Consider the following 18,448-nt stretch of genomic DNA (forward strand, 5'->3'; position numbering starts at 1 on the left):
CCAAAGGGCACTTGAATATCAATAGTTTTAGACATTTTGAGCGCATCCCTAATGCATTAGAGTGGAAATGGCCAATCATTTAGATTTTACTATGCTATATTTCACCTAAGAAGGAAAATTGGGTAAACGCGAAAATTTCTCACCAGGGCGAATTTTTTTTTAGATATTACTTTTTCCATGTATTATATTTAATAAATGCAAACGAAACATGTTAAAAGTACCTCAAATAAACAATTTTAAGCACTTTAAAGGCACGATTAAACGAGAATTAATAGCTTTCCACATAGGGATTCAGGTCAATCGGAATGTTAAAATTAGTCTGTTTTGACATACTATTTGACTGGACTTCCTTTTAATTGAACCTCAGTTAAAATAATTATATGTAAACAAAAGCATTTTACACATCCACCATTTACTTTGTGCAGTTTTAATCATATCTATCGGATCCAATTAGCGAATCTGATTCGTTAATTGGTCAGAAGTAGTGTTCCATCTAGTGAATCACGAGTGTATAACACCAAGGTACGGAAATTGATCGCATTGGATTTGCTAAACGCACATATCCCTGCTATTTCAGCAAATATTAAATTTTGTATATCAGCCATGACTTGATATACTATTGGTACACGCAACCATAAAGTAACCTACAGAATAAGTTCTTTTAATTTAAATTTAGGTACATTTGAGCTGTGCGTCGCTCTCGCACTTATTAGTGTTGTCAAAAACAAAACGAGAGATTCGACTACGTCGAGGTCTTCCGTGCAGTAAGGTACTTTTGAGTTGTTTGGGGTATACTCAAAATTAGGTAAATTCAACTTAAATTTAAGTAAATTAAACTCAAGGTTGAGTTATTATTTTTGCCGTTGTTAAATGGAAGCTACCTTCAACACGATTTACCTAATTTTACCTTCATGCACGATACCACGAGATTAAGTCAAAAGTACTTAATTTTAGGTAGTTTTTCGGTGGCGTGTACACATAATTAAGGCAAACGATTACTGCGAGTAGGGAATACGGGTTTCACGGGCAAAAAGAATACATTTAATAAAATTATGGATTAGGTCTAATAAAGAAAAATATCTGTCGACCATGCGTTTTGGTGGATTTTATTCAAATAATAACACCAATATTTTATACTTATTTGATCTAAAAAGCTCCATTTAGGATCAAATAAGTATAATATACAATGGCCCACCAGACTTATAACCTACAATTGCTCATTAGAAAAGATCATTGCTTTTGGAGAATGTGACGTCACCTACACCAACACAATCAAATGCAATGAATTAGCTAACCTCGATTTTACTGTTGTTGTATACTAATGTCAAACTTTACTGTTTAACAAAATACTCCCGGTGAAAAAGATTACCATCCGCATCTGAGTAAAGCCATGTCAAGTGATCCCCGAATTTTTCGCAAAATCACCGATCTTCATGAGGTATATTTTATTGTATAGGGATTGTGGTGAATAGTTTTTGGTATAAATATTTCGTTAAAATTCCTTTTTTTCTTTAAGATATTAACCCTTAAACTTTATTGCATCATAAAATTGTAAATTTTATATCTTAAAAAGTACTGAAGATAATTCAATGAATTTTTGCACACTTATGGAATGATACTTGCACTATGTTGAAAAAATGTTTTTACTTTATAATTGTGTGAATAACGGAACTTTTCATCTATTTAAAAATTTTAATTGCATTTATTGTTGTGTTCTTCACGCTAGAAATTTTCAAAACGTATGTCAAATTATGTGGCAATTTTTCACCTTTAATAATCTGTATTGATAATTTTTCATTTTTGTTCCTATCGAGAGTTATAGAGGATTTTGTAACAGTGCGCTCTTTCAACGCACGGCCCACTTTGATGCAACCCGCGAGAACGTACATATTGGCAACGCCGCACGTCGCAACGTCCTAATGCGCATCGTTTTGAAGGAGCGTATCTCATGTTCAAAATTGGCATCTCTGATATTAAAGCAAAAAGACAAGCTCTTCTTTACGGATAATTGAAAGTGAATGTTTTCTGAGTAATTTACATGCTCTTTAGCGTTATTATATTGTTCAGGAGTTATTTAATTTTCTGTCATTCGGACAAGCGGGCTCGGATGTTGCCAGCCGATGAGCAATTGTCATACTTCACCACGTTTTACTTTCAGTTGGTTCTGTCTGAGAGGAGCACGGTATATTGCGAATCTTTTCACAAATCCATATTGCGACTTTTCAGCCATGCGCCATCAGGTCGTGCGTTAAATTACGCGCTCATTTGATTTGCATCAGTGCGAGTGAGAAAACGTTTAACGTTTGTTTTTGCTCCGATCGCACTTGAGTGTTTCCCATATAGAGACAACTCGACGAAATGCTATATTATCTCAAGATAGACAATATTTGCTCAAAAAACATTCGATTGTTTTATGTTATAAATATGGGTCGATCACACGAATGATGTATTCCGTTAAAAAATTTCATCAATATGTTCATCGTATCTTGTTTTTGTGGCATCCATGTGGAGTTATAAATTTAAAATTATATTGGTCAACACATGTGTAGCATATGTCGTAATGGGCGCAAAAAATACAACGAAAAGAAATATGGACATGAACAAAACACAATGTTCGTTAAATTTTCAATTTTACATTCCATGTCTATAGTAATGGGTTCCTCTAGAATGCGTTTAAAATATAGGAAAATTTACACGTTTAATTTTCCTTCTTATATTGTTTGCCAAAGTAATGGAACTGGAATGTTCAATGACTCAACAGGTACATGCGGAAAACTGTAACGATGATTTTGAAATAAGGATCGTAGATGATTAATTGAAATTCGATAAAGTAAATAATATCTTACCAAAACTTAGAGAACCACCAATTAACAGAATTAACAGAAGCAATAATGATAAAAAAAAACCCCAACATCGATGCGATTGAACAACAGATTTTATGTAAACTTTTTTCAAAAGAAACATCGTTGTTTACAGGTAATATCACTCGGTGAAAAAAGTGAAATAAAATGCTGTTGGCATAATATTTTCCATTTTCATATATTAATGTTGTAGACTAAAAATGAATTTGGATATAACGTAGATGTATTTTGACTAAAAAAAGTGTTTTAAAGATGTTAATTGTTAGTAACGTTGAATTATAATAATAAAAAAATATACTAAACAACTATAATTTTTGTTGTGCACTTCGATCAAAAAAATTTAATGCATCTCAAAATATCCGGAAAAAAATTACCGTCGATAATCCGTTTATAAAAGTTTGCCCTTTTGCGCTAATAGAGAGATGTGATTTCTTTTAGACATGCGATGCGCACTTCCCACGCGATGCGCATTCTGACGTAGCGACGCGTGACGCTGCCAATAGGACGTTCTCGCGGGCTGCATCAAGGTGGGCCGTGCGTTGAAAGAGCGCACTGTTACAAAATCCGCTATAACTCTCGATAGAAACAAAAATGAAAAATTATCAATACAGATTATTGAAGATGGAAGATTGCCGCATAATTTGACATACGTTTTGAAAATTTCTAGCGTGAAGAACACAAGAAAAAATACAATCGAAAATTTTAAATAGATGCAAAGTACCGTTATTCACACAATTATAAAGTAAAACATTTTTATAACATAGTGCAAGTATCACTCCATAAGTGTGCAAAAATTCATTGAATTATCTTCAGAACTGTTCGAGATATAAAATTTACAGTTTTATGATGCAATAAAGTTTAAGGGTTAATATCTTAAAGAAAAAAAGGAATTTTAACGAAATATTTATACCAAAAGCTATTCACCACAATCCCTATACAATAAAATATACCTCATGAAGATCGGTGATTTTGCGAAAAATTCGAGGATCACTTGACATGGCTTTACTCATCTTGAAAGAGCCACCGTGTGTGTTTGGTAGTCCAAAGTGAAGTGAGACTTTGTGTTTATTAAAAAAAAATGGCTGATGAGGTTTTTCAATTCAAGCAGAAGAAATCCGATAAAAACTTCGTGGATGAATTCCAGATCAACAACATTGAGTTGTGGCTATTCTTCCACGACCAATCTGAAGTGAAGGTAAGTCAATTTTATGTGGCTATGATGATTTTATCTGCGAATAATCTATACAAGTAATCCAACCAAACCAATAGTTTGTATTAAATTGGATATTAAACAGAACGAACCTAACTTATGCAGCGACATTAATTTCGGTTGTTTTTCAGTAGGCCATAAGTGAGAAATGTGAACAAAAGGTTATTACGATTTTTCTTACATGTATACCATGCGAAATCAGCACATTAAAAAAATAAACACCACGTTAAAAATTACTCGTAGTGAAAATACATACACCTTTTATTACGAACCATATTATTTTTATAACAATCTCTATATTTAAGCGGAAACACAATTGGACAAACCATAGACTCCAGAATGAACTCAAAATAAATCTCAATCGAAAAGGTGACGTCGGTTTGGCTTATGAAAAACCGAAAGTTACACAGCAAGACGTTTACGATGCAACTGATAATCTAATAATCAACGAAGGGTTATCTTTCCGTCTTGTTGATTCCGTTTCCTACAAGCGAGTTACAGAACTAGGTCTACCAGAATGGCTTGTCAGTGGGTATCAGCAGAATGGACGAAAGATTTGATTGCATGACCACAACGCTAAAGGTCCACAGTGAAAAATGTGGCAACAACAGCTGATTGCTGTACAAAATTAAGACGTAGTTTTCTTTAAATATCAATCCACTGGATCAATGAAACTACGGTGGATCGACAATCTGCGGATCTAGCGTTGAAATGAATAACAGGTAGACACACAGCAGAGGTTTTAGCTGATGCTAAAGCTAATGCTAATCCACAAAGTTCATGCCGATTTCGGTCCAGTGGGAAAAGTAAGGTATTGTACAACGGACAGTGCAGCAAACTTACGGAAAGTTTTTCACAGTGCAGCTAAACAAATTTAGCTTGCAACAAATAATAATCCCGGTACAATATACTTAAAAGCTCCGAAAAATGATATCGATTTGGTGGTTATTGAAGATCTTAGCGATGGGGGTCGATTACATATAGATCTTGTGGAAGTAAATGTTACTGACGTGGATAGTTTGCTGACGGAAGAGATACCAAAAGCGAAACACGAATCCACTTACAGAAAATTGAGAAATTTGTGGAGGATGCAGAACAAATCCTTTGTTGTTGCAGAGATAATCAAAGAAGGCCTTGGAGTGAATCTGACCATACCTGTCCTAAATTGTTGCTAGATTCGGTAACTAGAATATTTTTATCATTTATTATAGCTTTTAATTCAATTTCTAGATCTGTGACATTATTGATAAATTGCCTGATATTCTAACCACAACAATCTATAAAACTGGATTACCCAAAGTGCACCCAGAAGAGTTTATATGAAGGAATATATTTCGATTAGCCAGCCGATCGCATACATCCTCAACCTTCTACAAAATTTGAAATAAATGTTTTTAGGACACCTCTTGCTAAAAATTCTTGCTTTGAAAAGAAAGCTTGAAGCACGTGCCCAGAAGGACGGCAAGCCTTTGAAGTACTGCTTGACTTTTCTTGAACATCGAACAAAGGAGTTGACTGCAGAACGACGATTTGGGCCTCTGATGACTGATAATGACCTAATATTAGCAGCTGCCCTAATCCCAACATTTAGGCGCTCTAATTCTCCACTTAATGGAGGACATCGAAATTAACAATGTTGATGGAGTAAGAGATTGTATATCAGATTCAACAGTATAAGATGAAGATTCTGAATTTTTTTGGACAAGTTAGTCAAAATAACTCGTCATTTAATGCTGGGGAGGAGACCTGCCTTGAAGAATCAGAGCGATATCTATGTTGTCCATCCAATACATCCATCGCCGAATGCTACGGGAAGGGAGGATTGAAAGCAAAACCATTGCGAAGATTGAAGCAATTGTTCCTGATGTACAACAAAGTGCTAGCATTGAAAGACTTTTCTCGCTAGCAGGAGCCACGTTCACCAAGCCGAGCAAAAATGTCAGATACAAAAATCGAACAGCAGTCAGTTTAGTCAGCGAACAAGAACTTGATTTTTTGAAATATTAAACTGCGATCACATTTATTTATTTTTAATGGTCTACCTTTCGTAGATGATCTAGGTCAAGTATTTTTGTTTTTACATTCCCAAATTCATTGAAGTCCATAATACCGACTCTAACCTACATGTAAGTTTGCTGAAAATTTTGCATGGATCTCAAAATTCTTTGCGAGATATTAAAATTATAACAAAAGCTAGTCAACTAAATGGCCTGTTATAATTGAAAATACTTAGTAAAGTACTTCGAGATCAATTCTGAATTTTTCGCGCAATCTTTTTTATATAGTAATGATTGTGAACAAAGTATAAAAAATTGTTTTGATCCAACTTAAAGAAATTATTTGTTCCTAGCAAAAAAATGTAAGAAATCCCGGTGAGCTATTGCGAAAACGCAACGAGAATCAGTGATTCAAAAATATTCAATTTTGTGAACTTCAAAAGTTAAAAAATCATAACTTGAAAAAAACATCATATTCATCAAAGTAAAAAATACATGTCTATTATTTTTTGCTAAAAGACACAAGAAAAAAAAATTGCATGAATTAAAGTTTAGGTTGTATATCTGACGTAGATGCCCATAAGTCAATTTAATGGATTATTTTCGTTTCTGTTTGCTTTGGACTTGTTTTCTCTTGTAATACTAATTAGCAACACTGAATGCTGTTCAGTTTTTAACTAAAATTAAGGCGGGTTGCTCATTCCAATTTTACACTCCAACCCGAGAGCATATGTGAACTTCACATGACAAAATAAAAAAAAATAGCGGACGAAATTGTGTCAAATAAACGGAAGTTTTGCGGTATTATTCAAGAATGCGTTGAGAGGGACAACGGGAAAGTGTTGTAGAAGATCGAGATAAACAAAACGTGTAAATATTCGCAATTAGAATGAAGGTGTGATTCCAGAAATTTCGTAAGGCACTTTCGCGGTGAGCATGCGGAAGCGGCTATCCAGCGCGAATTTTCAAAAGCTATTCTGGTTTAAAAAAAAATCAGCACAATAAAAAAATTCCAATAGGGTGAGTGAGCCAGTCGTGGCATTAGCACTAGTTGTTCGCACCAGCCAATAGCAAAAGTAGGAGCCAAACCAGTCGGCCTTAAATACTGCTAAACGTGTACAATTTATGCAAACATTGATCATCAGTAGTGCGGCTTCGGACGGATGTATTTTTCAACTTTCCGATTTTAAGGTTTATCAAGGAAAAAGTTAATTTTTTCGAGGATTTTTTTCTTATTTCGATAAAGTAACTCTTAAGTGATATCTTCGTGGAAAATAACAACTAAGTTGATTCATGCGTTAATAAGCGCAAACGTTTAAAAAATAGGTGTACTAGTGGGGCAAGACGGACAGTCTTGAACAATTCTATGGATGCATCCTTACATGTTTCGCATATAGAAACGAAATTCTAGCGGTCAAACGTGGAGAACCATCCAGTTAGATGAAGTCTCACATGCAGTAGACTGCAAGGTGTACGTTAATGTGACCGAGGCTAAATACGGAAATGCTAGAACTTGGAAAAGGTGGACCACTTCGTGCAAGTCCCATACTCTGGCTGTGCGTAATTGAGGAACTCATGTTAACAATTACATATTTAATATATATCCAGTTTTGTATATGTGATAGTGAGTGATCATTGGAAGTGATTGTATAGCTCTCTTTATGACAAAGGCAAAAGCGATTAGAAAATGCTTCATTTGCTTAAACTCTAAGTCGGACCCCAAACGTTATTTTTCACCTCGAATTTAACATATACCGTCATCGGGGGTTACTTTACGCCAAAATTAACGAATGATACTTGAGCTTTTAGTTCAAATTTAACGTTATATTTTAACATAGGCAAAACATGGTAACATTCGATGGTTCAACACGAATATAAAAATTTGATAAAGGTTTAAGAGAATGCTTGCAAGTAATCGTAGTAAGCGTTGAAATTGAAACATTAAATGTACGCAAAAATTAGTTCTTTATATCGCATGTTCAATCTTGATTTTCCAAAAGTTCTTTTCACTTTGGAGGTACTTCTGCCATATGGAAAACATCAAACAGTTTCAAATTTGAAAATGCGTGATCGTAGTTCCTGAGTGTAATTGTCATAACGTTCTATTTTTGGCGTAAAGTGACCCCCGACCACGGTTTATTAAGAAGAACCACAATCTACTCAAAACATCCGTTATAAACAGTAAATTATATTTTTTTGTGTTGTGATCATCATTTTCGCAACATGTGCGTCTTACCCTTACCATATGTCCGTGCTACCCACCGTCTGGAAAAATTGCAGATATTGTATCGTTTTCTAGTTCTTTAAAAGTTGATACCAAATGATTTTTGTTACATTAGCCCTCTGAGCACTCGAAAGCCAACATATGGAGCTACAAAACAGAGTATTACATGTTGACAAAACCATGCCCTTACTATGTTATAATAGGAAATACTGTCTTAATATATCCGTCTTACCACCAGTTTCCCTACTGAACCAAACCGTCTTGCTCATCAGGTAATTTTATTTATAATGAGCGATCGAATTCGATTAAACTTATTTGAGCAGATCTGAAGAAAGCTGACAGAAAACTGCGATCGAAAACCGAACTAATACCTGGAACTGTTTTAAAAGTTTATGGGATATTCTCAACCTTAATAAATTGTGAAAGCTTTTCGATTGAGTGCGCTAAAAAACCAGATCGATGCTGAAAAATCATGTTTTAGACACTACAGTCACAGTTCATGTATAGAACAAGATTTATAGTTTTATATTGCCGTTATTGTAATTTTCCTAAAGTACTCATATAAATATAGCGAAAGCGGTGGGATTAATCGTATATCGAAGCAAAACATATACAAGGATCGAAAACAATTTTATATATGGACTTAGATGCGAGTACCAGTGTATTCATTCATAAATTGGCTTTGTAGCACCTATGTAATAGAATAAGAAGGGATAGTTTGAATGGAAATGAATCACGTGGAATCAATTAATTGATCTAACGTAAATGATAAACCTTCGTTGCGCATTCCATCGATTCGCGTGAATTTTTGCTACGAAAATTTTCGTAGGCGCCTTGGAGATGACAATACACTCAGGTTTTTTTACGCGGGGGATGGAAACCGCGTTAATGGAAATCTCGTTAATGGATACCGCGTAAATTAAAAAATCCGCGTAAATAAAAACCGCGTAAATTTCAAAATCCTTGTAAACATCAAAATCCGCGTAAAAACCTGAGTGTAGAAAGAAAGGAAAAGTTTTCACTTTGCGCAGTGAAAGCTCAGATTTCTATCATACGCGCATGTGACCGCAACATCTTGGATATACCTACACATTAGCCTCAAACAATAAACCCAAGCGAACGGTGTACAGTTGTACAGTGCTAGAATCGAACATCTATGTCAGTTCATCGTATCCATACACAAATGAAAGGTACGCACTAAGCAAAATGAATCAACGCTAGTGATTATGGGTGGAGCGATAGAGACAACTTGCTTTGAGATTTGCTCGTGAGATGGCTGAATTATAAGCGTGTAAAACTTGACCACTTACGTTACATACCAATTTGTAAAGTGCAACCCCATTTAAAAAACAAAGAAGTAGTCCTACGTCAAAATAAAGTCAAATCGTTGATTAGTTTTTGAGATATCGTGTGCGCCAATTTGAAAAACGCGGTTTTGAGAGAAACGCTAATAAACTAAAACGCTGTAGAAAATAACCCATTGGGTATTTTCGCTTGAAAATTTGGGTAGAAGTTGTTTAGAGTGTAACGTTTACACTATATTTTTATCGCCGTCAATTTTTAAAAAATTGTTGCCAATAGATTGAAATATGCGTGTGTTTCAGCAAATACGCGTGAGGAATGCATGGCTGTCTAACACCAAAGAAGTCCAGCGTGGCCACCGAGATTGCGGGAGACTATTCTAGAGGTTCAGTACTAACAGTTAAGCGTATAAAAAAGAAAACATTTTTTTGCCTACTAAACCAAACGCCCCCCTTGAAATAATTCTTGCTAGTCATCATTGTTGTTTGTTTTGCCTGTTCGAACTGGAGTGACAATCTGCGCATATTTTCACAGCCACTGCCTCACACCAAATTATGCCGTCCATTCCATTCTGGGACATGTGAAGAACATTGCGAAAATTATCTGCCCTTGCAAATGTATCCCTGAAGCCGATATCAAGTGAATGATTTATCTTTTTTTCTTGCTCCCGCATCCTTCCTCGCCCAGCTGGAATATCACCCGACATGATTGTGCTCGCCTCGATGGACCGCGTAGTGGACGTTATGGAGAATCACGAGGACGTTGTAGCGCACCTTTTCTGGAGTCCCGACGGCAAACAGTTAGGTGAGAGATATGCCATTTCTCATAAAACAACTGACCGAATACCGAAGATACCGCAACACATGTGGTACAAAAATCGAAATGACAAAAAAAGGGTGGAAACATATGCCAATGGACAGCAGTAGGGTTGCTCAAATGGTCATATTTTACTAGGATGAAACGTCTAAACTACTTGATTTGATTGTTCAAAACATTCACTTTCTTTCTTACAGCAAGTGCCGGTTACGATGAGGCGTTGACTATTTGGAACTTTTTCGGCACCTCGCCAACCAACAAAAAGAACAATTCGCAGTCGTTATCTTCTGGACAGCAAAGAAATCGCAACAAGGAACCGATGGGCGGTTTCGACTACAGCTTTCTTTACAAACCGATCCGTTAGCACACAAGAAAACAACAACAACATGCATGTCGCTTGCGGTTAGAGAGAGAGGGGGTCGGGGGACAGCAGCTAAAACAACGAACTCGCAAGGTGCAGCCGCGAGGGCCTCCGCAGTTGTTTGTTTTTCTATGAAATATGACATGCTACATGCTGCAACCCGCCCAGAAGCACTTCGAGCACTCTGCGCCTCATGAGGAAACGGGGAGGGGCCACCAGAAACAGCAACTACTACTAATGCCAAACTACTGCTGGCTTACGAGCTGCGAGCTACCCGACTACCGATGCTGGACGTCGTCGTCGTCGTCGTCGTCACCGTCTTCTCTCCCACAATCATCATGATGGTCGATATGCAATGGCGAAAGCCTGACGTGAAACACAGGGGAAGGTAATTAAATAAAAAATATAAATTCTAATTGAAAGCCACCCACGCGCGAAAGTAGAGGAGATATTGCACCTCATTCGCGCAGGCAGGCTAGATCTTTCGCTTTTCTTTCGGTGCAGGCAGCGACAGGAAAAATTTACATACAAATGATTTAAAGGTTGAAAATTTACATAAATGCATACATTTTTTTTTACTTCAAATCAAACTTTTATAGTGGCGGTCGTTTCTTTCCGTTCGGCTGCACTCATTGATGACATTCATCCGAAGGGTATGGTGTCTTGTTGTGGGATTATTTAGTGGAGACTTTGCCACTGCGACCACAATTCAGGTTGTTTTTTCGCGCTTCAATTCGAGGATTATTCGAATAATATAATTGGATATATAGAGTGTTGGTGGTTTAAGCTGCAGAAGTCATTAGATTTATGGTAAGTCTATATAAATAACAGCTACACTGATAGAAACGTTCAATAATATAAAAAATGTCGAGATTTATTTTATTTAGATAGTTATGGCTAAATAAAAACGGTTTTGCGTTTTGGTAATTAATTGTGTATAACTTGTGAGGTGAAAACTTAATCACCTAGTCTCTTAGCCTCGCTAATGATGTTCATGCAGTGGCGTAGCCAGAAATTTGGTTTGGGGGGGGGGGGGGGGCACATCGAACTGCAGGTCACTTTGCTTTCCTGGGTTCGAACGAATCCTACACGATGAGCTGAAAACTCGCAACTTCAAAGCCGTAGCATTGTAGGAACTTTGTTTGGCGGGACAGAACGTGAGGAAAAGCGGACATCAAGCGGTTACATTCTACTATAGCAACGGCACAACAAACGAGTTGGGAACCAGCTTTGTAGTGCTTGGCAAGATGCGCCAAAGCGTAGCAGACGATCAGCGAAAGGAACATCGTTAACGTGCACTGCCCTCACAAAGCGAGATCCGAGAACGAGAAAGATGCATTTTATGTGCATTTGGCGCCCGCGGCAACTCTTGAGATGACCTGATGAACAAACTGAGAACCAAATCGACCACGTTCTAATGATCGCAAATTTCTTCTCCGACATCACAAATATTCGCACCTTCCGCAGTGCGAATATAGATTCGGAATCGCCTACAGGGAGATCGGGATACCGAGGCGATGGAGCATCTATACAGAGTTACGAAAATTCTACGAGTAGGTAAATCGCTCGAGCAAAGGCTATGTGCCACAGACCGACATATGAAGAGATACTAATGGCGATTTCGCTTGAACCTGAAACTGAGTCAGGTTCTAACCCCAACCACTGTCAATCCATACATTTTGACAGCAGTTGGGGTTAGGAACTGACTCAGTTTCGCCTCAAACGAAAACCACATAATGGAGACCTTCTCACGACCGAGTGTGAGCTGATCGATAAGTGTATTATGACGAACATCGAAATAGCAGTAGACGACGAGGTTATCGCAAGAATCAGCCTGAGGACATGCGCAGCCGACGACAGATTCCCAGCGCCGGATCTATCTAAGATTCATGACGAGATCGGACGGTTGAAAACTGATAAAGCCTTGGCAATGATCAACTGCCATGTGAACTGCTGAAGCACGGAAGAGGGGCGTTGGTTAGAGCACTCCACTGGGTGGTTTCGAAGATCTGGAAGAAACAAATTTTACCGGAAGATTGGATGGAGGACGTAGTATGTCCTATCTATAAAAAGGGTATTAAGCGGGATTGCTGCAACTAGTTAACGAGCAATCCCATTGCTCGGTGTTCTCCCAAATTCATTGTCACCGCCAATCAAAGTTAGCAAGCGAGTTCGTTGAGAAAATTGGCATATAAAGCCTAAAAACGGATTTCCTGTCAAACGACAATAGATCGAGTGATGTGTGATGAGTATTAGAGGTACTTTCGAGTCTTTTTGAAACTCGGAAAGGGATACGGAAAGGTGTGATGATAAGAGCACACGAGTGATACGGTTTTCTGGAAGTCTGTTCAGCTTTTTAGCTTCATCGGTAACGTCAATATTGTGGCGCAGAATCTTGAGACGTTGGTGGGGGCGTACAACCGACTGAACGAATTGAACTGGTCACAAATGCGTCAGACATAGTACATGAGAGTAAGAGGTTACGCCTCCCACCAAGTATATCGATTGATGGCGACTACATCGAGCTGGTTGATGAGTTGCTGTATTTGGACTCACAATGACCCCCACTAATGACACCAACAGAGAAATTTGGAAACTTATTCTAGCAGGTGAACGTTGTTACTTTGGGCTTCGAAAAACCCTTCGATCGAAGAATGTACGACACCACATATTTTTTTTAATAGCCCGCCTCTTACCCCCACACCAAAAAGCTCACAAACGGAGCCCCCTGGTAGTGGACACATCAGTTCTCAGCGTACAAAAAAGGGCAGCACAACAAAACAAAGTTACGAATCGCGGAAACGCTGAGAACAAAAAAAAACAATACGAGACCGACAAAACACAAAATTTGACAAGAAGCTACGGCGAGTACCCAGCGGAAAAGAATCCGTTTAAGGGTCCCATCGTAGCTTTGCAGGAAGCTCATAATAATTTAAATTTATTTATTACTTATTGCTATAAAAAATGCATTTATCAATTGTTTTTATTTAAAAAAATGTTAACCAATTATAGCTAAAGGAATAAGCTCGATTGGTGCTGAACGAAGTTTATATTAAAAATTCTCCTATTTTATTTTTTAAAATTAGTTTCAATTTTGCTTGGAAACGAGTGCGACATGTTATTTGCTTTAAATCAATAGGAAGCTGGTTGAATAACTTAGGTCCGATGAAAGAAATGCGTCTTTGACCAAGGTTCGTGGATACTCTGGAGTATAATAAATGGTTGGCTTGTCTAGTGCTGTGAGCTCGAATTCCTGTTGGGAATTCTAGATTATTATGAGCAATAGTATTATGCAAAGCATTGTGGATGTACATTATTGTTTGGTAGTTAGTCAACCCAAGCAAAGGTAAAATGTTATGGGCATTATTATTGTATAACAAAATAGTAGGGTACATAAATGTTTTTTATAAATAATTTTAAGACATCTGTTTTGAAGCGTTTGTAGCTTTTTCAGATTCGAAATACTGGCACGGCCCCACACAGATACAAGGTAGTTCAGCAATGAGTGGATGTGCGCATAATAAAATTTTAGAAGTACATGCTGGGGAACAAAAGAGCATACTTTACGCATGGCCCCACATAACGATGCAACTTTTCTCTCTATAGATGTTATATGCTCAATCCAGGAGAGTGTGGGGTCTAAGTGAAGTCCTAAATATTTGAAGCAGTTAGTTTCCTGAATTACAGACTGTCCCATTCTTGGGTCTGGATGCACGCCTATAGCTCTTCTAGATGAACGAAACAGCATATATTTAGTTGTTGATAGGTTCAAGGAAAGAAGGTTTTCGTTGAAATACGTCGTTAGTGTTTTTAAATCCGATTCAATGTCGCGTACAATATCCAGGCAGTTGTTGTTCGGGTAGAACAACGCTGTGTCATCCGCGAAAAGACGAGGAGTCCCTTTTAACCCGAGTCTACCTAGGTCATTGATATACAATAAAAATAACAGTGGCCCAATATTACTGCCTTGGGGCACTCCTATTTCTATTGGTCTATAAGAGCTACACGAGTCTCCAATAGATACGAATTGGTTCCTATACGACAGATAGCTACGAATAATATTTTTTGCTAATCCCCTGATACCATAGCATTCTAACTTCTTAAGCAGGATTGAGTGATCCAGAGTATCGAATGCTTTTTTTAGGTCCAGAAAAAGGGCACCAACAATTCTTTTGCCATCAATTTGACTAATGATGGAGTCAATTAGTTCGGTCATTGCAATTAAAGTGCTGCAGCCCTGTCTGAACCCATACTAGTAGTTGTAAATTATGTTGTGTTTGTTCAAAAACTCGAGTAGTCGAGTGATGAGCAATTTCTCAAGAATTTTATTGAAAACGCACAATGTTGAAATTGGTCTATAGTTGCAAGGTTGGTTTGGATCACCAGCTTTGAAAATTGGAATTACTCGGGCTATTTTTAAACAGTCTGGGTACCTGCCGGTTTGAATTATTAAATTAAAAGCTTTGGTTAGGATATTTGCAAAAGTGGTACAGTTACTCTTAAGAACACTAGCGGGGATCTTATCAGGACCACAACTGTTATTTTTTTCGAGGTCTTTAATCAAAAGGATCACTTCGTTTATGGTTGCAGGACGCAAGAAGATTGTTTCTTGGACGTGTTGTATATTTGTAATACGATTTGAGTTGGGACTCGTGGGAATATTGTCAGCCAAATTTTTGCCAATACTAGAGAAATATTCGTTGAAAACATTACATACTTCTTTAGTCTCAGTGACTCTGATATCATTGCAAATTAGGCTGATGGGAACATCCGACTTTGAACGACCAAAATGGTATTAATATTTTTCCAAAGTTTTGAATGAGTTGTGTTGGATAGAAGGTTTTCAAAGTACGCCTTTTTGCACCGCTTTTTCAGTAGATTAACTTTTTTAGTTATGTGTTGCAGAAGAGCTTTGAGGTTTTCATCATTGGGGTTATTTTTTACTCGTTTCAGATAATTGCTTTTGATTTTAATCAGTGTCCACAAATCGAAATTGATCCAAGGGCAAAAAATGCCTTTACATTTAAAAGTTTTGGAGACCGTTCTAGTGTTTTCCGCAAGTAAAGAATTGTAGGTTGTGATGATATTTGTAAGACATACATCCACATCATCAATCAACTCGATGTTTTCTATGAAATTTTGGAAGTCGTTATTGAGTTTTTCATGATTGATTATTGATTTAGTCAAATTAACGGGTTCTCTTTTTACTGCAAGTTTATATGAAGATATAATTTGAACGTGATCACTAACTATGGTGTAAACCGTGTCGTTTCGTAAAAGTTAACCTTCTATAAATCGTTCATTAGACCGGTTGTCCTCTACGGCCACGAAACCTGGAGTATGCTGGCGGGAGACCAACGCGCTCTTAGTGTTTTCGAATGGAACGTGTTGAGAACGATCTACGACGGGATTCATATGAAAGATAGAATATGGAGACGGCGTATGAACAACGAATTGCCACAGTAGCTTTAAGAACCACTCATTGTAAAAATCGTTCTAGAAACTAGTCCGACAGGTACAAGGAGGAGAGATCGACCAAGATTAAGGAGACCTGAGGAGTCTTCGTGCCCTGCGAGGCGACAAACAGCCATGGGCAGAGTGAACTGAAGACGACTTCTTGATACAGCAAAGGCAACATGGCCTTAGACTGATTTGTAAGTAAAGTTTTTAAGTGTAAGTTTGGCAACAAGTTCCCCAAGATAAAATTAATTCTTCAAAAAAGTAGTAAGAGACTTAGTGTCTTCAGTAAAGTTGTTGGGAATTTCATTTAAAACATCTTTATTGAAGATGTGAAAGCTAAATTTGTTTAAAGAACTAATGCTCCTAATGCTGAATCCTTCTGGGAGAATAACTCACCAAAATTATTTTATCAGAAGATGTTTTACATTGCAAAATCCTTCGAAAATGCTACATCTCCAAAGCTGACGGTTTTGAAGCTGTGTGATATTGACCGTACTGTTTTCGAGCATAAATTTTACTTTTTTCGTTACTAAAGTTCAAAACTTAAGAACAAGTCCTTGTATACAATTTTTTTTAATCTTAAGATTTATTTGCATTGCAATGCATTAGCACAATTGAGCCGTGGGTCTTTTAATTTTGTACAATAAGTGCAAAAAAATGCTAAGAATGTCGGTCTGCCAGATGTTGTTGACGCAGTTTGCTGCAGCGTGTTGGGATCCTTTTCCTTGGCAGTGAAGCCGCTTGGGGGTCATTAAGTCTGCCTTCTCTCGCGTTATCGTTCCCGTCCATGTTATCCGCAGTACTGCTGTCTTGCTGCTCACGATTAGAGGTTCTGTTTTGTTTCTTGTTCTTACGGGTCGCTGTTGTAAATCCATCTCCTTCGGTATTTGCTTCTTTATTGGTGATGCTAGTTGTTGGTTTGGGAGCGGTTATCGTGGTCGTTGTACCTGCATTATTGGTTAATTGGATCGTTGTTTTTGGTTTAACTGAAGGTGTCGGTGGTTGCTTGTTAGAGTTGGCTGTAGTAGACGAGTTTTGACTAGTTGCTTCGGCGCATATTTTTCCGTAGTGGGCTGTATGGTTATAGAAACGTCATGTTGGGGTCTGCCCGGGATATGTGATTAGCGTTGTTTGCTTATAGGTCACGCCATCCTTCGGTGATTTGCATTCGATAGTCATGTAAGAAGATATTGGTTTAGTCACTCGCATCCTCACAATACGAACGCCGTTGGGAATGTCGGTGAAAAAATTTCTCCAGGTGTCATTCGTAATAGATTCTACTTCTCCATATTGCGACATGATTCGTTTGATGTAATCTTCCCTAGTGCGGGGGGCCAAATCATGGATACGCACTCCACCGTCGTTTTTCATATGCACGGGGATCATGATTCTGGTGTTATTAAATTCGACCTCGTGTTGCATGTTGTTCGTGAAATGAAGTTTTCGGCCTGTGCTAAGCTTCTAAACGTGATCAAAACACAGTTTTAACGTGATGTAGCTGAATGTACGTACTGCACTGTGGGTCTAACACGAGTTTATTAAAATCGATCGAAATCGTATTATCCCGTAGCACGGGCACTTTTGTTTCATTTGGCTAACTAATTTCACTCCGCAGCCGGGGGCAACGATACAATTTGTTTGTGCACTGATATAGAACAAAAGGTGGGTTGATTCACTGGTACCTATAACCAGTGATGTCCTACAACACGTTCGAGAACGCGTTCCTGTTCTCGCCAAGCACGCGTGCTGTTGTTTGTAAAAGCACGCAAGCGTGCGTGTTCTTCCAAGACTAGTGTGCCACGTGCTCGAAGAACGTGTTCTCGTAAATGTTAGAAGAACTAGTGCTCGACGAGAACACGAACACGAAGTTAGAAGAACACGGACCTGTTCGTGTTCCGACTTTTTTGAGTGCCGTGTGCTTCGTAAAACCGATACGTGTGTTGGCTCTGAGCTGCGTGCCGATAGCGTCGCGGTGCTGTACTTTTTTGATTTTCTTATGGTATCTTAAGCGGATGAGACTAGCAGCAGCATGCGTATTGATCAGGAGGGTGTCACTCCTGTCATCCTCTATGGAGATATACAGACTTTGACAGTAGTCAACATATGTGGGCCTAGCTGCATCTAGGCCCATGTCGCCTGTGCAATAGCATTGGGTTGTTTTGATTTGAACAAAGGCAGATGTTGGCTAGGACAAAATGGCTGCCTAGTAGGGGGCTG

The 18,448-nt window shown here is 37.9% G+C and overlaps 1 protein-coding gene across 2 annotated transcripts in view; it reads left to right on the forward strand.

The window, feature by feature from the left end:
• The window catches only part of LOC131688595 (protein cortex), a 132,643-nt gene extending 121,312 nt beyond the window's left edge, over positions 1–11,331 (forward strand). For both annotated transcript variants that reach the window (XM_058972950.1, XM_058972951.1), the window contains exons 5-6: positions 10,282–10,398; positions 10,608–11,331. In XM_058972950.1, coding sequence (XP_058828933.1) covers positions 10,282–10,398; positions 10,608–10,774 — 284 coding nt within the window. In that variant the 3' untranslated portion in view covers positions 10,775–11,331. The remainder of the gene's footprint in view (positions 1–10,281; positions 10,399–10,607) is intronic.
• The last annotated feature ends 7,117 nt before the right edge of the window (positions 11,332–18,448 follow it).

The sequence above is a fragment of the Topomyia yanbarensis genome, chromosome 3 (assembly GCF_030247195.1).
Source record: "Topomyia yanbarensis strain Yona2022 chromosome 3, ASM3024719v1, whole genome shotgun sequence".
In the NCBI taxonomy this organism is placed as follows: domain Eukaryota; kingdom Metazoa; phylum Arthropoda; class Insecta; order Diptera; family Culicidae; genus Topomyia; species Topomyia yanbarensis.